General features: G+C 36.4%; 1 protein-coding gene across 1 annotated transcript in view; it reads left to right on the forward strand.

Moving 5' to 3' along the window:
* The first annotated feature begins 240 nt into the window (after positions 1–240).
* CFAP47 (cilia and flagella associated protein 47) overlaps positions 241–24,045 on the forward strand; it is a 270,533-nt gene continuing 246,728 nt past the window's right edge. The window contains exons 1-18 of the mRNA XM_042035463.1: positions 241–425; positions 3,013–3,164; positions 5,355–5,470; positions 7,534–7,672; positions 9,882–10,110; positions 10,747–10,901; positions 11,655–11,788; positions 12,370–12,605; positions 13,149–13,341; positions 15,333–15,546; positions 15,923–16,075; positions 16,734–16,923; positions 17,028–17,124; positions 18,358–18,574; positions 19,249–19,493; positions 20,438–20,568; positions 21,691–21,813; positions 23,219–23,350. Of these exons, the coding sequence (XP_041891397.1) occupies positions 264–425; positions 3,013–3,164; positions 5,355–5,470; positions 7,534–7,672; positions 9,882–10,110; positions 10,747–10,901; positions 11,655–11,788; positions 12,370–12,605; positions 13,149–13,341; positions 15,333–15,546; positions 15,923–16,075; positions 16,734–16,923; positions 17,028–17,124; positions 18,358–18,574; positions 19,249–19,493; positions 20,438–20,568; positions 21,691–21,813; positions 23,219–23,350 (3,018 nt within the window). The 5' untranslated portion in view covers positions 241–263. The remainder of the gene's footprint in view (positions 426–3,012; positions 3,165–5,354; positions 5,471–7,533; positions 7,673–9,881; positions 10,111–10,746; positions 10,902–11,654; positions 11,789–12,369; positions 12,606–13,148; positions 13,342–15,332; positions 15,547–15,922; positions 16,076–16,733; positions 16,924–17,027; positions 17,125–18,357; positions 18,575–19,248; positions 19,494–20,437; positions 20,569–21,690; positions 21,814–23,218; positions 23,351–24,045) is intronic.

The following is a 24,045-nucleotide window of genomic DNA, read 5'->3' on the forward strand; positions in this document are numbered from 1 at the left end:
CCGGCCGACTCGAGCCGAGCCGAGCCGAGCCGAGCCGAGCCGAGCCGAGCCGAGCCGAGCCGAGCCGAGCCGAGCCGAGCCGAGCCGAGCCGAACCTAGCGGAGCCCAGCCGAACCTAGCCGAGCCCAGCCGAGCCCAGCCGAGCTCACCCGAGCCCGCCCGCTTCTCCTCTTCCGATTGGTGGGTTTTGGCCCCCCCGCGTCTTTTCCGCCAATCAGCGCTCCGCGTCCGTTGCTAAGCGGCCGCTGGCGGCCGGCCGGGCCATGGCGGGCCGGTGGCGGGACGTGTGCGGGGTGCGCATCGACCCGGCCGAGCTGCGCTTCAGCGACACGGTCCCGGGGCGCCGCTACCGCGCCGCTCTCACCGTGCAGAACCTGCGGGCGGGCACCTGCCGCCTGCAGCTGCTGCCGCCGAACCGGCCCCAGGTGAGGGCCGGCCGGGAGGGAGGCGGCGGGGGGTGCCCGCGGCCGCCTCTCTGCACACAGCGGCCGCGCTGGGTTTGCCTGCGGCCGCGCCTCCAGCCCGCGGGACCAGCAGCAGAACGAAGGGAACTCTGAGCTTCCCGGCTCTTTATTCTCCCGAGGTTGTGAGCAGTTTAGAGAGAGCTCCTTCTTTCTTAAACCCATAGTTTCAGTAGAAATAAACAGGCTTTCCTTACTACATGGACCATTAACAATTGGACTCGATGGTGCTGGAGGTCTTTTCCAGCCTTAGCGGTTCTGTGATCAACTCCCTTGTCGGCAGCAAATCCTGCTTTGCCTTCTTGGCTGGCTTTGCGCTCTCCAGAATTCGTCCCGCAAGAAGCCCACGAGTTCCTTGTAACTTCGGGGAGCATTCTGTAAAATCTCACACACTTTCCTGTGGTGTGAACCCCAAATGTGGGAAGTGACAGCTCTCTTACCTCATTTCGGAGTTGTATACTTTTAAGTTTTTTGACTGGAATAGTCCCCTTGTAGTATTTGCTTGATGAAAGCTTTCTCAAAAAAGAAGTAGTTTAAGTTTTCTCAGAAAAGAGGAGGTTTGCAATCTTTCTCAAGATAGTATGACTGCTATTAATAACATCGGATAAGTTCTGGAAAAGTCACTGCATTGCCAGACTTTTTAAGGGCAAATGCATCTTTACTATTCTAACCAGTTGAGCCTTCCTAACCTATGTGGCTCCAGCAAAACCCTGCTGTGGTTAGTAGTTTATTGTTTGTAAATGATGTCAAAATTAAGATCAAAAGGTTGGAATGAACTGGCATCAGGGGTTGAGCAAAAGCTGATGTTGCTTTGTGTTTATGGCAACTTGAACTATAATTCAGGGTGGTCATCAATATGATTTTCAGATAATTGAAGTACCTTGAATAATTTCACTGAGTAGTGAGCCTTTCTTTTTGAGGGCAAGAGTGGCAGCTTGATTCTTATTAAACTGTAGCTGAAGACTTTTGGTATGAGCTGGAAACTGTCAAGAGTGCTTGATTTGGTAGGGCTGTGCTTACTCTGTTTTGTTAGTTTTTATCAGCCTTATCCATTTTTCATGTGCTCCAGAAGTGGAAAGGCAGAGTCAATTTTAGAAAAGAGAAAAGGTTACTAAATCATAGCTTTGTGGTTTTCCCCTCTGTGCTTAACTCTTGCCTTTTGCTGTATATTTTTATACCATTGTACAGGAGATGACCAAGATAACAGCTAGGGAACAAGATTCCACTTCACAGCCTCTGTTCCAGGAAGGTCTGTTGTGTTGCCCCTTTTCATTCCCAGACCTTATGTTGCTATCTGTGTTTACAAGGCTCTGAAGTGTATGACTCCTCTGAAGTACATTCTGATGCATTACATACACGGAGTGGAAGCACTGAAAAATAACCTTTCTTGAGCTGTCATAGTGCATGGCCAAGAAATGCCTTTCAAGGAATTAAGCTCACAAAGCAGTTTTCCATAGGCTCCATTGTATGTTCCTAGTACAATAGAACAATTTTGCCTTGTATAAAATGAAAAAGCTTGGATGTTTAATTCTTTTTAGAGAACAGATAGATTCTACACACCTCAGAATTAAAACATGGCCACTCTTTCAATATCAAGCCCATAATCATGATGTGCATGACATAACAAATTTCCTTTAGTTGAGTATTTATACTGCTAGGCGGACTCTAAAGGAATAGGAGATGCTCAGACAGCAGAAACAGCAAGTAGTAAATTATGTTTGTGTATTTAAAACATAAATTAGAACAGAAAACTTAGAGAATACTGGGAAGTATTTCTGTCTTTCAGAAATAAAAAATATTTAACCTGGACATAAACAGCAGAAGACCACTGTGCATGGGGTACTGTGAATTGTAAGACTGAACCACCAGAGGAGCTCTAGACTTTACTATGAGGCTTTCCTAGGAATGTGGGAAAGGCTGCATTTCCCTCTATGTGCTAGTGGGTTACTTGTATCTTCTGTTGAAGGAAAGGTGCAGGGGGTGTTGGATTTAAACAGAAGGTTACTAACACCAAATGCAGCACTATTTTTTTGAGAGAGGAAGGGGTGCTCTCTGTCAGCTGCTTCTGGTTTTTTTTCTTTTTCATTTGACCCCCCAAGACTGGAGGTGCCTTTCAAGCAGATTTTTAGTGTGCAGTGAGACTTTCTGTTGATGTCAGTCAGACCTACAGGAAACTCTTACCTGTCCCCTTTTGTTGCTGCTTTGAACTGAGACTTAATCCTTGTACTTTTCTCAGGCACTAAAGATATTCTTCTCTGAATAATAGTTGATTTAATTTTGTGTTGCTTCAGAAGGTTTTTTTGCAATAGTAGGAGAAGCTGGAGCTCTCTTGGAAAGACTAGAAAATTTTGCTAATTCATTCTGTCTTTCTCTTTTCCTGTAAAAAGTCTGAACTTCAGTAAACAAGGAGGTAAAATTATAAAATCCTACATAAAAGTTCATGGTAAGTTTTAAATCAACATTTGTGTTCTTCTGAAAATTAACTACGTGTATATCCTTCTTAATCTAGAAATGTGTAACAATTAAAAACTTTTTTATTTTTAAATTTCAGTTTAAATTGATTGTGGAAAATCCAGAAAAACCCATTGCATCTGGACTTCAAGTGAAAGCTGTTGTGGAATATACTCCCAACTGTGCAGAAGATCTTCAGGATAAATTAATTCTTTTAGTAGACGATGACATAGTTGATATCCCCCTGCTTGGGTATGATATTCAGAAGTTCATGTGCTGCTGTTAATATTTGCAGTTTAATCTTGTGGGAAGTTTACTTATACGTGTCAGATATGGCTTTGTAATTAGTCTGTCAATTGCATGGAAAACAAACAGTAAGTTTTCTTACAAAAGTAAGATTTTTTTTTTTTTTCAGAGCAGTACATTGGTAAGAAGTTCATTGGTGTGACGTTCCTCTAAGATCACAGACAGTCTGGGTTTTTAGTTTTGCCTTATTCTAACTTGGTTGTGATAATGTTGATAATCTTGAATTCTGTATTATTAGACAAGTCAACAACTACTCTTAATGTTTTTGCTTTGTACTGAATCATTAATACAAAACATTTTACAGTAATTGTTCATAACAGATGCAAATCTGGATTATAGTGAAACATATGGTGCCTAATTCTACAAATATGGTGCGTGGTTTAGAGCAACGTCACTTGTTCAAGGAATTTTGAAAATTTTTATCAGGGTAGTATTGTGAAGGTAAGGCCACTTAGGATGATAATGCTACTGGGGACTCTTTTCTGGAAAGGACTTCCAATAGATTAATAGATTTCACATCTTCATGTGTACTAGTTTGAAAGCAAACCAGTGAGAGACTTGAAGTCAGAACTACAATTTATTAGGAATATTAAAAATAAATGCAATAGTACAGAAACACTGACAGAGTCAGAATAGGACCTGACACCCTGCTGGGCAGGGTGGTGGTAGCAGTCCGAATAAACGGTGGCTGCACTCCTCTTGAGGTGATAGATGTGGTCCTGTTGAAGTGGTGATCCTGTAGAAGGGTCTGGTGCTCCTCTGAAGGTCCAGTGGTGGTTATGTAGCTCTTGTCCTCTGGGACCCCAGTAGGTAAGGGCTGAATGTGGTGTTCCAGACCTCAGATTCTATCCAGGCAGGAATGCTCAGTTCCTCCCCCTGGGCGGAGCATCTCACAGTGGGATGATGTAATTTTATGAGTCATGCTGTGAGGCTTGGTGGCCCTTTAACAGAAGATATCCCCCGGAGGGAGTTATCAGGGATGTGTCATGGAAGAGACAAAGAACACTGCCCCACCTGGTTTTCACAGATGGTGATAGAATACATACTTTTGGTTACATCTTACATTGTAACCTAAGACATTCGTGTTTAAGTGTCTTTTGCAGGGAAAACGTTGACAGGCTTTAATATTTTTGTGTGTGTGTGTGTTTGGAAAAAAAAGTATACTTTATGATTTCTTTTAATCAGCATTTTCCAAAATGTATTTTGTGTCACGCAAAAGCAGTAAATTCCAGCTTCATAAAAAACCCCAGCCAGCAAACTAAAGCAAGCAAATAAACCTCACACTGTATTAAAACACTAACCCCGAACCCTTTAACATGACTACCTCCTTTTTGCACAGGTCTGTATCTATTAGAAAATCTCATTGCATTTAGAATGTATGCTTATTTCTGTCCACTTGGGAAGGGTAATATTTGAATCTTGAGAGGAGAATTACTTTTGTTTCAGTTTTCCAGTAAATGTCTGGATGCAGTTGATTTGAAACACGGTTTGATGTGAGATCAGAGGTGTCACTGTATTGGAGTCTTTAAAATACAAGTTTCCTGAGGCATGATCTTTTCATTATGCCTAAAAAGTATCCAATACAGTGATATCATCACACTGGCTGAGGCTTTTAAATAAGTAATAGAATTAGCTTGTGGCATGTGTCATTACCCACTTCTGTCTGTTGTAATAAGTTTTGCTAAAGTTACATAAAGTATGTATCAAACACAGGACTGTAAAAGGACATTGGCACTGCTTCCTCACTGCTTTTAGTTCAGGCAGCTCATAATGGATTATGGTGAATTATTTGGTCTTATTTTGTGATGCAACTAACCCATGATAGTTTTATTTGAAGTACTGTAATGAAGTATTTAAAATGAAATAGAAATGTATGCGTTTAATTTTGACTAATTGTTTAAAGCTATATTGTTTTAAAGTTAGAATAGTCAGTCATTAAACAGGCTGATAGATAAGTACCTTTCTTTTATACCTTCCCTGAGTATGCTGTAGTGCTGAAGTGAGTTGCCAAAACCTTGATAGGACAACTAGGACAAAAGGAGAACTCTCTTCCACTGGACTGCTTAATCAAATTTCTTTTAAAATGCAAAGGTATTTTCAAGTTCTGGGAAATATAATGTTGTCTTGTCTCTGCAGATTAATTCCGTACTGTTGTCTGGAAATAGAGTCAGAGATGGATTTTGGTGAAATGATGGCAAACAATAAACTAATTACTAAAGAGATTAGTATTGCTAACCGTGGATCAACTTCAGGTAAATATTTAGTGTGCATTAAATCATACAAATATTTTATTTTATTGGAAAGCATCTTTTATGCAACTTAAAACTTCAGTGACCAAGTAGCAATTAGCTGAAATTTTGGGTTATGTAGATTATGAGTATTGTAGCTGCAGGTGTTGTACGTGGCCCACTGTTTATGTAGCCACTACTATGTTTCCATTTAGGAAAGAAAAATTACTTTAGAACTTTGAAAATTTTATGAGTTCTCTACTTTTGAGTCCCATTTGAAAGATGTAAAAATAATAGTTGCTCATTGCCTTAGTGTGCCCAGCATAGACAGCAGAAAATTACATCTGCCCTTGCTTTGTGCTTCTGTGATCCCCAGACCTGTCTCTTGAATAAACAACTATGAGTTCCCTGCACTTTCTGAGCTAAAGTCCTCTAGGATGGGAATTGAACTGTATTTGTTGCTAAGAGATAATGAGAGGCCTTTTATTTTGCTGCCATAACTTTTGAAATCCTACAGCTTTTACAACAGGCACATCCCTAAATTTCTGTGAGCAGCTATTCCAAGGAGAGTAAGAAACATGGACAAAGGAGCATAAGAATGCTTACCTGATCCAAATAACCTGTTTGATTGCCTTTTGCAGTGGACAAAGCTGCAGACACCTTTCTCCAGAAGCAGGGTGGCAACTATGCTGAATTTCAAACAACAAATTTAAGGCAGTTAATTATTTTGGTTCCTCATTTGTGCAGCTGTCGTTACGTTACAGGCTGTCTTTTTTTGCATTAGGCCAAGGTTGTGGGAACGTTTGTCTCCTAGATTCTCATATGAATACTGTACCAAGAGAAAATACATGATTACAGAAACACAGAGATGAGTTGCACTATTAAAAAAAATCCAAAACAAAACAAAAAAACCCCCAGAAAAACCCCCAAAAATAAAAAAATCAAATTTCTGTCTAGATAAAGCAGATTTTTAATTTTTTTTTTTTCCATTAAACAAAAGGAGAAATTACTGGGGAGGGTTTTCCTAGCCAGTTCAACTTAAAGATGTAGTATGTAGTTTATATAATGTCTTTCTCATACATGCTAACTTATTACTTTTAGCAGTTATGATTAGGTGAAGAAAATGCGATAAACTACAGTACATATGCATCTACAACTAATTTGTATGATATTATTTTTTTCATAATGTATAGGGAACTGTTTCTAGGTATAAACTCTGTTGAATGATATATGCAGGCTGCATGGTGGAGTTTTTTAGGATTGAATGAAAATTAGAAAAAAGGTGATGGTTAGTAAAGAATGTCTTGAGGGCAGACAAGGGAAGAGCAGCTGAATCTGTGTTTCTGTAGGCTCTGTAAATCGTACAGCAGGTCACAGTAACAGCACGTAAACTGTATGAGCAGGAAGTGCTCTATGCTGGCCTGAGACTTGAGGATTGCATTTAACTTGTCATCCCATGCACTAAACAAGTCCTTTATTCCTGTTTCTGATCTCATATCAGAGATTATCTTTTCTATGAAATCAAAAAGTGCATTTTTCATACATTTTAAACAATTTCTTTGTGTCTATGATATAATGACAGATCATTAGTGTTGTTTGTCATATACAGGGGTTTTTTGCATTTTAAAAAATACTATTGTAACCTAGAAATACTTACTGTTTTCTTCTGCAGTAAGCTGTGTTAGGTACAGACCAAATCATAGAAGCTGTTTTTACCTGCAATGTGCCCTTAACTTCCTGGCTACTGTATCTCCCTAGAGCTTTGTATAACTTGAAAATGTTACTTACAGCTGTTTTGTGACATAGTCACTTTTGTTTAGAATTTGAATATCTTTCCTGTTACAATCATAGCTTGCAAAATGGAATTGGACATGTGGTGTAATAATTAAAGCCTGGAAATAATGTCTACTCTCTTTTAGAAATAGCTTTTAAAAAGGTTAACTCTATGTTTCCTTTTTTTCATAGGAAAACATAGTGCTTCTGAACATCTGCATTATGTGTTGTGTAATTTCAAGCATGTAATAGAAGCATATAAATCTACAGCTTTATATTTGTAGCGTTCTGTTTATTGCTCTGGGGTTTTTTAGGTGTATTTAGAATATCATACGATGGGGTTGTCCTGTTTAACATAAAACCTACCAGAGGAGTGGTAAAGCCAAGATCAGTAAGGACAATTAAAGTGGATATCTGCACAGATGCACCCGGAGTCATCAAAGAAGTGATGAAGTGAGTGTATGACTGAAGAAATACAGCTCTATAAATTCCATTTTTGTCTGTTATTAATTCTTGTCTTTATTATGAATTGTTATCTAAAAAAGTTAAGTTCCTAAGCATCAGTTGCTGTCTTTAATATTTAGTTTTATTAAATTAATTTGATTGTTATATTATCTTCACAGAAAAGTGGAGCATAAATTGTATACCTGGTTGTGTTAATAAAAATCTTTCATAATTCTTAATGATCTGGGATGTTTGCACATTTTTCGGAATAAAACTAACCAGGGGCTTTTGTATCTTTCACCTTTCTGCACATCCTGTGTTCCTCACTTTTCTTAGCTTCTGTAACTGCTTGTTTTCTTTTAACTTTATATGTTTCAGGAGTCAGAAACATTATGGTGTTCTTTGATGTATCTTATTTTCACTGGAAGGAATGTATTTGCAACACTAACTCTTGTAGGAGTAGATTGCTGTTAAATGCTTACCTTATAGAATCACTGAGTGGTTTGGCTTGGAAGGGACATTTAAGTCCTGTGGTTCCAATCCTCCTGCCATGGGCAGGGACTTTGTACCAGACCACGTTACTCAGAGCCACATCCAGCCTATCCTTGAACACTTGCAGTGATGGGATGTCCCCAACCTCTCTGGGCAATGTGGGAATAGGGTGTGGTTGGTTTGTTGGGTGTTTTGGTTTAGTTTTGGTTCATGGTTTGGAGTTTTTGTGGGTTGTTTTTTCTGGTTAGTTCTTTTTTTTTGGGTTTTTTTTTTTTTTTTGGTGAATATGGAAGCTTTCCATTTTATTTTAAGTTATTAAGATAAACTTTAAGTTCAATTTTTCTTGTTCTTGCTTTTGCCCTGTTGGAAGAGGAAATGAAGCAGCAGGAGAAAAGTTCTCATAGAGTGACAGGCAAGGTGGTATCTGTGCTATTGCTTCGCAGTTACATCCTCCTTCATACCATACTTTGGCTACTAACTTTCAACCCTTTGGTTGCTATGTGTCCTGCTTTATGCTTCACTTTTGCTGTCCAGGCTGCCATCACTATTTTCTTCACCTTATCTTGGCTACTGTTTCATGCAGTCTAGTAGATAATTTATCTATTCAGCTGAGAAAACATAACTACACAGAGCGCAGATTTCATCCTGCACCCTTTTCCTGCCTTAAATTCTGCTTAATTCTGTCAGTGAATTTGGTGTTTCCCAGTAGTTGTTGTTATATTCTTTAGACTAAATGAAATGTTACGTTTTCTTGTTAAGCCTTGCACAAATATATTAATATATATGTATACAGGTGTACATATGTATTTAAACAGGGTTATATTTAAAGTCTTGTGATGGGTGTTTGACAGGAATTTGATTTGGAGAGAGTATAATTTTCATGAAAACACCATGGTTATTTCCATTTACCATGTTATCTATAAACATTTACCTTCTATGTGCAAGCAAAATTATTCTCAGTGGAATCTTCTCTTCAAAAGTTTCAAGATGATATTTAGAGAGTTTGAGACCCTCTCCCACATCCCTTGTGTAATTATATATGTGACTACTGAAAACAAAGATTTTTTTTTTAAATTAAAATTTTGTTTTCAGCTCAGAGGCTATTCATAAGGACAGATGTTACTGTTTGAAAAACAGGGTGTATTATTACTTGATTCTTTTGTTCATCAAGAACAAACATGCTTTGTTCTGGTAGAATTCTAATAACAAAATTTTGTACAATGTCTGTATGATCTGTTGGTCATTTGTGGTGTCATCAAGATGCAGCTCCCAGGCAGGAACAGCTGCAGTTCTTTCATGCTTATTCAGATGAACTTCTAGCTCCAGTTCCCTATGAGAAAATTAGGTATTATACACTAAAATTGGTATTTAGATACAAAGACTCTGAGGGATAAGAGCAGTGTATTGTCTGTGGGCACCTCCTAATTCTTTGCAGATGTCATTCCTATCATGTCAAACATTTAGAAAAATTCAAAAAACAAAACAAACCCAAAACTCCACCATGTAAGGTGGGATTTTTCCTGATTGGTGATATTCCTGTAAGACCACTGTCAAGGACATGGCCTCTGCCCTGCTCTCCCCACGTAGTTTATCTATGGAAAGCTTGGATTGGGTCTTTTTTTTTTTACTTTTTTGCACAAATTCTAATTCAAACCAAACTAACCAAACTGATTATTTCTAACACTTCTCTTCATTACATGTTGCTGCTTATTACTCTTACTGGCAGAGTGGAGTTGGAAGGTCATGGCTGCACTGAAGTATGGATCAAAGGTGTTGTGGTTGAACAAGTTCTTAAAGTTCTTGGAGTGTCTTGTGGAAAAGTACTGAAATGCATTAACTTTGGACCTCTTTACTTTGGGACTTCAAAGACTGAACAAATAAATTTATACAATGAAAGCCCTGAGTGTATGGATTGGGTGGCTGTACTGGAAGACAATGCCGTTGGAGGAGAGATGGTGAGAAACTGCTCTGGTTTTTATTTTAGTTGAAAACTAGTTTTCATTTCTACATTTGCATTTTTTATTTCTCAACATTCATGTTCTAGTCTTGTTTACTATATCGTAGTTTTTCCTGATCAATAGGCTTTCCAAAACTTCTGTCCAACCAACATGTTTTTTACTTCAATTTAACCCTAGAACTGAGTTTTTCATTTATTTCTGTTTCACTATGTGATATTTTAACCTTAAAAATGCTAATTGCATTCCCTGAGTGTGGTTCTTTTAGTTTTGCTGGGGTTTTTGTTTTAGCAATTTTGCTTTAAATCCTACTAATTTTTTTTTTCTTACTACTTACTAGGAGTTACAAAAATAAACTTTTGAGTTCTAAGATGTCAGTCATCTGTGGTTTCACTTGTTTTTCTCAGACAGTGAAATAATCTGACTGAGAATCATGTTTCAAAAAGAGAATTCAAAACATTGACATGAAATTGATTTAAAAATTGATTATTAGTCATGTGATGTGTAACTATGTCAATGTATTTCCTGTGTTACGTCTTTCTATTTGTTATACATGAAAATGTATGTGTAGGGAAAAAAACACAAAAGGGAAAGAAGAGCAGGCTGAACTATTCCATATTTTGATTTTTTTTTTAGGGGACAGATCTTCAGGGGAATACAGATGCTGTTTTACAAGACTTAAGCCTGAAAAATAGAGATGTAGATGTTTCCACCTTGATCTTGTGTGTTCCCAATGAAGGAACTTTGCTGCCTTATGAGAAATCTTTGATTACACTGTGCTTTAGTCCAGAGTGAGTGAGTGATACCAATTAAATGCACACACACGCACAAGTTGATTGGTCTGCACTGTTCTGCAAGAGCTGTGTTAGAGAAAATAATTTTGAGCTAATAAGTCTGCAAATTATTTCTGAATAACTTCTTGTATATTTGTGTGTGTTAAAAGGAATTTCTTGGTGTGATTCTGCAAATAAGAAAGCAAAGTCTGAAGTGTTTCTATGATTTTATGTTTTATAATACACTAAGGGTGTATTTGAAGTAAGAGTTGGTTGAGATGGTTTTGTGAGAATAGGAATTTTATTAGATTTTGTCATATGTTAACCACCAAGAGAGTGAAACATTTCGGAGAGCTGTCATCTCATTAAAAAAACAAACAAACAAACAAAAAACCCCAAAACAAAACCAAAAACTAAACATAAACAAACATTTCTTCTTGGATAAGGAAAAGAAAAAGCAAATGTGCTCTTGCCATTTTCCCTTACTCAAATCTAAATACAGGTAGTTATTATGCATGTGGTATTAGTTTAGAAAACTGTTATAGACTGGAAAAGATATCAAATTACCAGTCTAATAATCACACAGATATTGATGAGTTTAAATTTGTTACTATTTGCCTTTTTTGAAAGGAAGTGTGAAGATCATTTGTTCGAGCTGTTACTGACAGCAAAGAGGCCAGACTGGATGTTCAAAAATATATCTTGATTTTTTGTGGGTTTAGAGGTTTATTTTTTTTCCTATCTTTTAATTAGAAATTGTGATTCTTACAGAAAATTTGAAAGAAACCTTGAAGTGAAGGACTCATCACTGGTTCAAGATTATGTCCTGTTTCTGAGATTTGAATCTGTTGGGAAGAGAGGTGGCTGTATACAGACCCTCAGTGACGGTGCCACAGCAAGCACAAGTATGTTAGAAATGTATAGTCATCATCAGAAATATATATATGGATGATAAAATTGTATATCTTGATATTTTAATTTTTAAAAACATTCTTGATAATCTTAATAGTTCTATGGTAAATCTGCTTTGTTTGTTTGTTTGTATCAACACAAATAAATTAACTTGCATCTTTAATGCTTCAGCACCAAAACCTCTTTGAACAGTGAGTAGGAAGAAGGGATTAATGTGTGTCACGAATGAACACCTACAACTTAATTATAAATTATAATAATTGTAAGTGAAAATATTTGAAGGACATAAAAAGCCCCCAGCACTTTTGTAATACCAGTTTTGTGCATTTTCAAGTGCGTGTGTGATCATCCTCAATCTCCTTACTGAGGGTATACATTATCTAACAGCTATTATAAGTAAAGATCTCAGGTTTATAAAAACTGCATTATAAAACATTCTGCTTTGTGGTGTTATTTTATTTTTGTGACTATACAACTACAGCATGACTTTTCTGTTAGTGAGATAATGGGTGTGAGAGGGGTTTGGTTTTTTTGGTTTTTTGTTTGTTTGCTTGTTTTTGTTTGTCTAATGCAGGGAGTCATTCTTGTCACGTGGACTTAGCTTTGATGGGTTCTGGGTTTCCTGTGATGTTAACTCTTCAGCCAGGAACAGTAATTGATTTTAAGGAGTGTTATTTGGGTGAACAAACACAAGTTGTGTGCACAATGAAAAATGAATCCGAGTTCCTTCCAGTGACATTCAGCTTCCGCAAGACTGCTCACTTCAGTATTTCTCCTGAAAGAGGAAAACTTGAAAAAAAATCTGAAAAGGTAATTCCCTCTTTCTCTTAGGTTATTACTTTATATTACTTTGTATTACTTTAAATGTGAAAAAAAATTGTAGTACTAAGGCAACTTTAAAAGGGTTTTTTCTCTCTGTAAATTTTTTTTTTAATTTTTACTGATTTGAGAAGATTGATTTATACTCAAATATTTTTGCAGGATACTGTTAATTTGTTTCAGTAAATAAAAAATATTCAAGTAAGATAATATTTCTTTTAATGGAAGAAACCTTGCCAAAAAGTAAGTCAAATATGGAAACATTTACAATTTCCCAAACCTGTAATTCAGGACAGAAGATTTCTCTCAGAAGTAAACAAATGAGACTTTGCTGTGTTCTGATGTGTCACACTTTTATGTTACCTTATATTGCTAATTTTTATGTGCCTATTGGTACATCTGCAAGCCCAGTTTTGAACACCTGTCTTAGAGATGTGTGGACAGAAGTGACTCAGTGACTCAGTCATATAGAGAATTACACAAAACTTGACTCTTTTCTGCCTCATATGTCTCATAATGAGTCTTCTTTTCCAGGAAGTGAAGTTTTCATTTTCTCCACGTCAAATAGGAACATTTGAGATGAAGCAAATTATTGATATCATTGGTACAGGAGTAGATAAAAATAATGTGGATGTTTTGAAGACAAAATCCTTTCATCAAATATATTTGACCTTACTTGGTGTGTGTAAATCTAAACGAAAAAGCGTTCTATTCACAATTAATCCTGGTAAGATGCTAAAAACGTAAGTGAAAAGTGATAAAATGTTTTAAACCCACATTTTCAGCATTTTAAAAGAGAATTTTTTACTCTGTTTACTTTGCTTGTAAAAAGTAATATCTCTTTGGGACTGCAGGGAATGGTCAGTTGTATAACATATGTCCCATAAGACTACAAAACAATGGCTAAAATAATGGTACACCCTCCCATAACTTTATAAAATATTGAACTCTTAAAGCATAAATTCTCATCATACTTTTATAACTTTTATAAGGTTTAGCTTTTGCAAGCAATGCTGCTGCAGTGCTAAGATGTTTCAGGAATAAATTGAGAGGTATGTAAAGCACAGGAAGAACCTAGGAAAGATAACAGCATGTTCTTTATTGATTCAAAGTTACTACTGCCAGATGAATTTGCCAGTTCATACAGCCTGCTACCTGTTCTGTGTCCACTGGCTCTTCCCCTCCTGTGAAGCCTGTGCCAGCATAAAGAATCTTTCAGGATGAGCAATAATTAGCCTTTAATTTGTTCCTTGTATTCCAGATGTTTTCTGTGAACAAACACTTTACAGTAGATTTGACTAAGCTGTCACTGGATTATAAACCAGTCATGGCAAACATGATTTTTTCTAGCATCAGATGTGCTGCAGCCTCTGCAGCACCACTGCAATGGGCTTGTCCTGTGCACTGGTGCCTGTGTGTTGATGTGGGGGGGAACTTGAATTCTCTTTAGCTGCTGCCAGCTTGAAGATGTACTCACTAATGAGAAACAGGAAGGCAATACTCATTTTCTCCATTGTGGCGGAGTAAAAACAGGAAGCTACTGGAAAGTTTTGATAAAATGCTGTTCTTCCTACAAGTACCAGAATGGTTGATAAGCCACTGGGCATTCCTGCTACTTTCAGGAAAGTATTTCTAATCCATGGCTATCAAGAATTGATGAGAAACTGAACCTTGGCAATTTCTTTGTTTTATTATTGAAATCCAGAGCTCCTTCAGTTTTCCTGCTTCAGAAACACAACTGAAATAAGTGGTTTCTTTGGATCAAAGATTTAATGTAGTATTCAAGTTTTTTGGGCTTTCTACATGCTCTTGTCTGCCATTTGCTGTATAATGTCCCCATTTTCCTCCCTTTTGCAGGTTTGTAAAGAGGTTATGAGGGATATATGTGTTTTGCTTTTAAGCTTGAAGTGTGGAGGAAAAATTTTGTTTTTTTCTGATCCTTTTCTAGATGGTTCTATATCTTCCTGTTATCTTCTCCTACTCTCTGCAGATGAGTATGTGTACATGTGTCTCTGTATTCAGGTGAAGGCAGGGGAGAGACTGGAATGAAACTTCTTGCAAACTGTGCTTTTCTGGCCAGTGGAAGTTGTAATCACTCCTGTGGCTTAGAAGATGGAAAGTAGTTTTTGATTTTTTGGTTGGGTTTCTTTTTGGTAGCCATTTTGGATTAAAGTAAGGCTAAAGTGGGTAAAACAAATGTATTTCATGTTCAATTTTTTTTTTTTTCAGGTGAGGCAGGAAAGGGCAGTTGAAGTATAACTTTTTCTGCCGTAGTTTTTCTCTTTAATGTTCATGTGGATGTGCTTTTCTAAAACTAGAGTAACAAAGATCTGAGCTTTCTTTTTGTTGTTATAGCTTGGGAGCTTTTGTCAAAATTCATGCCTGTGTTTGCAGCCCTTAAGACAAGCTTTAGGACGCTGTGAACAGCACTGGGACAGAGGCAGCTGAATGTCTGATGATGTGCCTATGCAAGACAAAGCATCACAGCTGGAAACAGCTGGTCTGAGCTCTGCTGTTTGTTTGTGTGATCCAGGCCCAGGGAGGCAGTTGGCTCTTGGTATGGTGTGAATGCCTTCTTCCCTCTTTTCTGAGGAAAACACAATGGGATGGGTGACCAGCTGTTGTGCTGCTGGGTAGACCATTGTAAATTAGATATATTTTCTAATACATTGAATTTTATTTAGAAAATATTAGTTTATGTTTTATTTGAATTTTAAGGTCTAACACCCTTGATTTCCAATGCAACTGGACAGTTTGTAGCTCGTGGCACAGGACAGCTCAGTGATACAGCACCTGTGGCAATCCTTAAATCAACCCAAACACAGATTCATACTCACCGGAAAAACAGGAATTGTAAGGATGATGCACTTACAGCTTTTCCTAATGATCGTGCAGCCAGCCTTAGGCCTAGTGAATGGAATAAAAAGTACAGGTAAAAATTATGTGAATCTAGTATTTAAACCCATAAATGTATCTATATATCATATAGTAGATCAAGATTGGTTACTCATATGACAGTTCACTGGGTTTTCTTCAGGCTAACAGTACTTTAAAATTCATTGCATTCTTGAGTCTCTTGCACATAAGTTTCTTGAATGTTTTTACAAGAAACTAAAAATGTAGCTATTACATTTGCAATATTTCATTTTTATTTTTGCCTTTACAAGGTCAAATATTAATAATCAGTGTGATAACAAGAATGTGTGGAATGAAATATATATGTATCAAAATCAATACGTTTTCATTCTAACAAGACCCAGAATCTTTTTACATGTGTAATGAAACTACAATTCTCTTTAAATATTTAGGACAATTTTCACAAAGAATGAGAGATATAATTATATAGACCCAGATTTTGCTTATACTCACTCTGAACAACTGTTAAGAGAAGAATGTAAGAAATACTACACAGACTTCGTTTCCAGGTTAAGACATCGTCGTTTAGTGAAAGAGGCTGCTAGGTAAGACTTGGTTTAAAGGGTAAATAAATACTTTAGGCTCATACACAAAATACGTGAATATATATGCAGAATTAACTTAATGGCACCAATCATATACCTAAATTTGCCCCGTGCCAAAATGCCTATGATCTTGGGACTTTCATTTATAATGCATTCAAAACCTATTTTATTCAGATATTTAGACACATAGAGGTCACTTCCTGGGTGAAATGTAGGGATAGAGGCAGGGCACTTGAAATTAAGCTTAAAATGAACTTAAATTAAAGTGTCAAGTTTTAAGAATACTTGGTTATGGTTAATAGGAAAAAACGTAACATTGTTTTGGATTCTCTTTAAATAATAAATATGTGTTTCCAACTAGGATGTCTAGCTCACCCCAAGTAATGGAAACCATATGCAAATTGTTATCTATTCTTTGGACTGAAGCAGATACAATCCTTTAATCTTACTGGTCATCTAGCCTTATTTTTCAGTAAAAACCAAAACAATAAAAGAATCTTCAAGGTATTTTCTGTGCTTGAGGGTTTTTTAAATAATGAAATATTCCTACTTAAAATATTAATTGTTTTGTTTAACAATATTAAATAATTTCATGTGTAGATCGTGGAATGCTCAAACTTTTAGATTCCCACATTCCTGTTTTTTTCCTTCCCTGTAGGCAGTTTCATATTTATAACAATCCTGTGAGCATAGGCATTAAATCAGCTGAAGGTCTTAAGTCACCAAACATCTCAGTTGCAGATTTTCCCAAGGAGAAGCTACAGCACAAAATGCTTCCTTTAGATGACAATTGCATGTTAACCAGTCGAAAATTGGCAGCAATTGCTTCTAAATCTACAAACAAAGGAGTAAGTTAAATGCTTGAGTAGTATGTGAGCATAATGTGTTCACCATATTAAAAAGCATAGGAATTTTGATCCTGCTCTGAGACAGTGTCTTGTGCTTACCACAGGTTTGGAGCTGGCTTAATCCTATGCCATCTTCTACTCAGGAGAAGAAAGATTGTAGTCTAACTTTGACACACAAGCAGCTTCATCAAATATTCATTGGTAAGATTTTTAATTTGGTTACTAAATGCATACAGTTGTTATAAAAGCACTTATTTATAGTAACACAATTTATGATTATAATTGTTCACCCTTAATAGAAAACAGATTAATTTCGAAGACAGCTTGATACCTACAGTAGCGTTTCACTAGAACTTTGTAATTCTCAGAAAATACTCAGATATGATTAGGTATGAACATGTAAAAGAAGAGTTTTGAAGACTGCTCATACCACAACCTCTTACAGAGAAATCAACACAGAATAGTGTGAGAGTTACTCATACCCTTATGCCTTGTTATTGGATAGTACCTGGACCAGCCTTAATATCAGCAAGATTCATGGGAGTGCTCAGAATATTTCTGGGAATTAATGGTGAACATTGGCACACCCAAAAAGTAAAATTTCTTCAGGATCCTCCTTAAAATAATTTCAGGGTAATGCTCTGTGATGGGGAGTAGCACCTTCTAAAACCTCTAAGGGACGTGTCTGTTCATAACGCTTGTTACTACTACAGGTCTATTTTAAGGTCAACTTTTCTTCAGTAAAATTACTTAGCAGCAAAATGAGAATTTTCAGTAACTCCTGGGCTTTTTTTATTTTCAGTCAAGCCAGACCTTGAGCAGTGTAGCTGTGTAGACTGATATACTTGGGGAAAGGTAGAACAAGCTAAACATAATAATACAAAAAGTGCTGAGAGTTTTGTAAGATGTTTGATTAGTGCCATGAGTGCTCAAGTTTATGGGCCAGCCTAAAAACTAGTGACAGCAGTAAATTAGGGAGTGAAGTAATTCTGTGACCATCAAATGACATGAATTGTTAAACCAAATGGTCACACAGGGAGCAAACCAACAGGTTGCATACATAAACTTTCAGGGACTTGGTGGTAATTTATCCTTTTAAATATCTGCTTAACTGAAAGAAGTATTTATGGCTATTAATAGTACCGTTAGTAGTGAGCACATTGATTTCCTATTTTAACAGTTGACTAAAACAAGCACAATCAAAAAATAAATGTTGCTAACTTTTGACTTGTTCTACTGAATATATTCACAGAATATGAATGATATTTACTTCCAGATTTTAGTGAGAATTTGTTCCACTACACGCTTTTGCAGCTGACTAAGTTTGTAATTTGAAGAACTAAAATGTTTTGATGATAGTATTTTAGCAGTTATGTTTCCTTACATTAGCTTTTACTTTTTAGTGTAGAGGATCTTATTTCTTATATATTTCAGGTCCTTCTACTATAGATTTTGGTGATGTTTGTGTGTATTCTACAACAACCAAAGAGCTGCACATCATCAATAACTTGTCAGTTCATATATGGATACAAATTGAGATTGAGGTTGTGGAATTGCAGGAGACATCTCCATTGTCTCAGGTGGTGCCTCCTCTTACAAAAACTCATATTCCAATTGTATTTGAGACAAACACTGTTGGAATGTTTAAACGGTAAGGCTTTTTATATTTGTCTGGATTTACACATTTTCTTGGCAGTAGAAAAATTAAAAAAAAAAAAAAAATCACCTGGCTGATTTTAAAGTGTAGTCTTGATTATTGCTAATGGTGTACACTCATTTATGGTGACATTGCAATAATCAATGCAGCTTTATGTTGCAAAATTTTTCTAGTACAGTACTGTTTCTTGTTTTTTTTTAAACCACAAATAAAAATCTGTCCTGTGGAAAGCCTTTATAGCTACAGGTGCATCAGGGAAGAAGTTTGCTATTACAGTGTATTTGCTAAGAGAAATTTTTATGGAAAATACTGTTCTCTTTCCAGCCTAGTGTTGCATCACTTGCATCCATGCTCAAGTCTTTTGATGTAGTTCATGGGAAAATGTATAAGGAAGCTGTTTTCTAGCCTGCTGGAATGAACTCTCTGCTTTCTAATGTTGTTAAAATGACTGTGCGAGATTGATCATCCTTTAGGTAGATCTTCACTTCTAACATGATTTAAGCAGTATGCAAAACAATTGCAAACTTTTCTCTTGTCAGCCTTAACTGTGTTCACACTCAGTTGTTAAGTATTTTCTTGCTAATGGTTATATTTCATGTAAATTTTACTCTGACTGCAACATAATAAATCCATAAAAATATTGACAGATATATATTTTTATGTTACAGATCTTTCAGTTACAAAATAAACAACCAACACCTTGGGCATGTGCTGGTAGTTGCAAATGCAATGCCTATTGAACTTCAGCTATCTACAAGGGAACTGATTTTGACTCCTGTTCCTGGCTGCCTAGCAGGAACAGAGTTTAGAAGAACTGTCCGGCTATGCAATCCCAGAAACCATCCTGCTGCCTTTACTTGGAGACCTGTAGCTGGAGATAGAAAATCTGCATTTACTATAAAGCCAACCAGAGGTATGCTATGCAAATACAGTGTGTGTATGTATCTTATATGTCAACAGCATTAAATAAGACAAACATTTAGCTGATGCTATAAACGGTATTTTTAGATTTCTGTCAATATATGTGTGTCCCAAAAGCAGTATCAGATCACAGCTTAGCACCACAGCAGCATTCTCTGTGTAAGCCCTGGCCTGAATGCATTCTCAGTCCGGCTCCCTGCTTCCATGTCCAGCCAGCAGTGCTTGTGTAAACATTTATCTCTGCACAGATTGCTGTCATTTCAAGAGTGGGGCAGCAATATCATACAGCTCATCAGGATAGGAAATTTTCCAAAAGCACTGAATGAAGCTGCTAAAAAGCTGATGAAGGTTAAGTAACATAAATGGAATTCAATCTGGGATTAGTTTGCATTTGCATTATGGATCAGTATTTGTTAGATGTGTGTGTAGCTTTCACCCTCTTTCTGTTGAAAAATAGTATTCTGCAGGAGTTTGTTGGAGCACCGTTATTAAAGAGCTAACTGAATTGCAATTGATTTGGTGTGCTCTGATTCTTGAGAAAAGATATTTCTGGTAATACAAATTCAGACTCAATTGCAAGCAAAAAAGTGTATATGATCTTTCAGAAAGTTGCTATTATGCAAGAAGGATAGTGTGTTCTTTTACTTTTGTTTTTAATTTTGACTATTAATTAGAGTAATGGCTAAAAATACCAGTAAACTTTGAGTGTTTTTGACTGCAAAATACTAATAAATAGATTATGCAATTGTCATGAGAATCCAAAACCTAAATTTACTTAATTCATCCGACTGTTCAACACCTAAGAAATGGAGGTTTACATTCAGTAGTAGAAGGTCATTTCACTTTTTTGTGCCTATGTTATTTCTAATTATGCAATGTAATTTGACAATTGTACATGTGTATGCTATAACATATAAATTATGTGCATATATTTAGGGTTTGTGGAGGCCTATAGTGATCTGGAGTGTGAAGTTGTTTGGCATCCAGGGTTCTATACTCCAAAAGAAGGAGAATTCACCTTGTGTGTGCACAAAGGAAGTTCAATTAACTTGAAATGTTTTGCAAAGGTAACAATTCATGCAGCAGCTTTAGAGAAGAAAATGTGTGGATTTTTTTAAACATGTAATGCCTTAATTATATTTCCAATATAATCTGGTTTTGTATTAAAATATTTTAATTTCAAATAGCTTTTACTTAACATGTTTAACTAAAGAATATGCTCCAGAGACACGAAGGAGAAAACAAAGCAAAGACAATTTACCTTTTTCTTGCTTTTGATGATGTTCTTCCTTTGGCATCACAGTGTAGTGGTCCTTATATATTGTGGGGCAATTACTGTGCTTGGCTTGCTTAATTTGACTAAACAAAGGTTGAGACATTCGATGACAGCTTTTTAGATATATATTATTTATTAAAGGGATAAGAATCTAGGTGTGCGTGGGAAGGTATGCTTCAGAGTTTCAGGGCAACAACAGGCTCTAATTTAATTTTGCGTTGTTATTTGAACATGGTATTTGAGAAGCAAAGTTCTGGATAGTCTTCTAAACAGTGGCATTCAGCTTTGGTTAGTCATTTGTTGTCTCACATTGCATACCAGAGAGTATGAAGAAGAAAGACTTTTTTTTTTTTTTTCACTCTATTCTACTGGCTAAATGTTCTAGAACTTTCAATGGGAGCCAAGAAAAATTTTCCCTTTCTTTTGATGAGCCCATTTATGTTTTTGTTTTTTTTCCCAGCAGCTATTTTTCTTTTCTTCCTCTTCTTTTGAAGCCTTGGAAGTTTGCCATATGTAAACCAGGATGTGTGTAAATTAGAATATTTGCATTTCTACTGCTATTAATATCTCTGAAATATCTTGTCCTGATCACACATTTGGAATTAATGGAGTTTGTGCTGTTAAATTAAATTTAATTAAAATATTTTTATTGATCTTGAAATTAGTCCAGAAATATCTGTGGGCCTGTGAGTCTGTTCAGTTTGAGTCTAGATTAGTTCAGTACACTGAGTAAATCTTGTCTCACATTTAAACTGTGTTTTTCTGTTTGAATACTTCCAATTTTTGTATTTGCACAACTATATTAGCCCATTAGGTAATAAAAAAATTAGGCTGAATTATTTATTTGTACTTCGGAATACATTATTTGGTTTGCTTGTTTTATCTCTCTCTTTTTTTTTTTTTTTTTTAATAGCTTGGTACTACTAGAGTTCAGTTTATGACTCAAAGTGTATCCTTCAGTCACATTCCAGTGGGTTTCACTACTTGTAAGACAGCCACTCTTCTAAACAGAGGACACAACCATGCATACTTCCAAGTAAGAGAAAATGATGTCTAGCACACTTAATTCCTTGGGTTGGGGAGCAGAAGGGAATTAATTTTACCAGATCATGTTATGGTTTTGTGTTTTCAGTTATTAAATATGCACCTATTTAGGTTTTTGTGATGTTTTCTGGAGAAACAATATTTATGTCTGTAGGAATTCTATCCCTCTGTCAAATTTGCACTGATGGGTAGATGGGCCAACAAACAAGCCAAGTGGTGATGACCAAATGATTCTGGCAGTTTCATGAGAGCCAGGGGTGAGGGCAGAGCCCCATATTGGGGTACCCTACGGAAAAGCAGTTACAGCTTGGTTGTTTTCCTGCACTGAGAAACAGGACAGAGCAAACTGGCTGCTCATCCTACCCATGCTGCCAGTCAGTGCATGCAGGGACCCAGACGAGTCACAGCACATGTGATGACTTTGCTAAACCAATATCTAGGGGGAAGAGGGGCTGTGCAATGAATTAGAGAAGGGATGAGATGGATGCCAGAGTGGGTAAAGACATAATACACAAATTAGTAGGAAACCTAACCTCATTAGTTTTGCTGATCAGAGGATAATTGCTGTATGTAGTGAAGGAAAATAATTTTCATTAAAATCCTCAGAGTTTTTGTTACTGCATTATTACAGTACTGAGAAACATGTTTAATTTATTTTGATTTGTACCCTATTTCTCTTTTTATCAACTGAGCATTGAATAACAAGTAGTACTATAGTCTTGGAGGATGGGCCTGAAAGAATAAAATCAGCATAGTCAGTAACATAAACAAATGTACCCAGCCTTTTTAACCAGCCTTTTTAACCAGCCCTTTTAACTCTTAAGCAAAGACATGCCTGGTTGGTCTTGGTCATTATCACTTGCGTAGCTGTACTTGAAAAAGCTATCTGTTTGAAGTGCATTAGAAGAGAATAAATTCTTTTTTGTCTTTGCTAACTGTGGGTAAACTGAATATTTACTTCTAATATTATTACTGAGCTATACAGAAATGGAGCTCTGTGTCCCATCTTACTGTGAATGCCAAAAAAGAAGTGATGAATTTATTTGTCACTGAAAAAAAAGTTTTGTAGAATATTTTGAAGACTTGCTAGATAGCAAGTCTTAATTTTAGTAACTTAATGAAAACAACCCAAACCCCAGAATGCCAAGTTTCTGATTTGTAGCAAAAATTATTTCACAGTAGACTGACAGTTATATTTAGAAATCTGTTACTTTATTTTGTTTACTTGCATTTTCCCCCAAACTTCTAAGTCCAAGTTAGCATTATATGCTGTGAAGGTTCTCCTTGTAAGAATGTAAAATCTTTGATAGATATATTGGTATAAATAAAACAACAACACCCAAAACAAATGAATGCAAACACCTTTTTCAATATGTTTCTTGTTTGTGTTTGTGAAGGTTCTCAATTCAAACCCACTGCCTGGAATGAAAATTACCCCCTCTCAAGGAGTGGTACCTGTGGGAGGCCTTGCTGATCTCAACATCTCTCTCACTCCAAGTGCATACATGAGTTTTGATAAAAAAGTGGAGGTATTCAAAACTGGAAGAACTTTGTCTTTTGAGTGTTATCCTTTGTGTTTATGTGTGTACATTCATGCATCTTTTGGATTTTATTTCCAGTGTTCCAATGCTTTTTAAGAATAAGGTTTTCTTGCAGCAGATCATTACTGCTGTAACCTATTGTGGTTTTTTTGGTCTCAGTCCTGCTCAAAAGTATCAAAGTAGCCTCTCAGTTTGAGCTGATTCATATTATACCACCAACAAACTGTTGGAAGTAATGTGTGATTGTTCTTTACGAGATAATGTAGACATACCTGCAGTTTTTGTAATCTATAGAGAGGCAGGATTGGAATACGCTACTGTCTTTAGTTTCTTGACTTCTTTTTGTGGTTTTCTCAGAGATGGATCTACTAATAGATTTTCTTTGGTAGTGGGTGTGCAATAAACATGTAACATTTTTTGTTTTCTGCATGCCGGCTTCCTGAGATAAATGAAATTGGGAAAAAGGATGCTATCAAGGGCCTGAACTTTTCTGACTCTGATCCTGGGTACACTATCTTCTGGGGCTGCATATATTATGCTTGTTAAACCTAGTATTCATTTATTTTTCACATTTTTACAACAGATTTAATATTCCCCAGAACAATAGTGTCTACCTTGTACCAGCACCTCTGTCAAGCAGTGTGTGTTGTGATACACATTCCAATCCTCACAGCTACTGAATC

The sequence above is a fragment of the Corvus kubaryi genome, unplaced genomic scaffold, assembly GCF_017639235.1.
Source record: "Corvus kubaryi isolate FWS band 111438036 unplaced genomic scaffold, C.kubaryi_AGA036_p1.0 133, whole genome shotgun sequence".
In the NCBI taxonomy this organism is placed as follows: domain Eukaryota; kingdom Metazoa; phylum Chordata; class Aves; order Passeriformes; family Corvidae; genus Corvus; species Corvus kubaryi.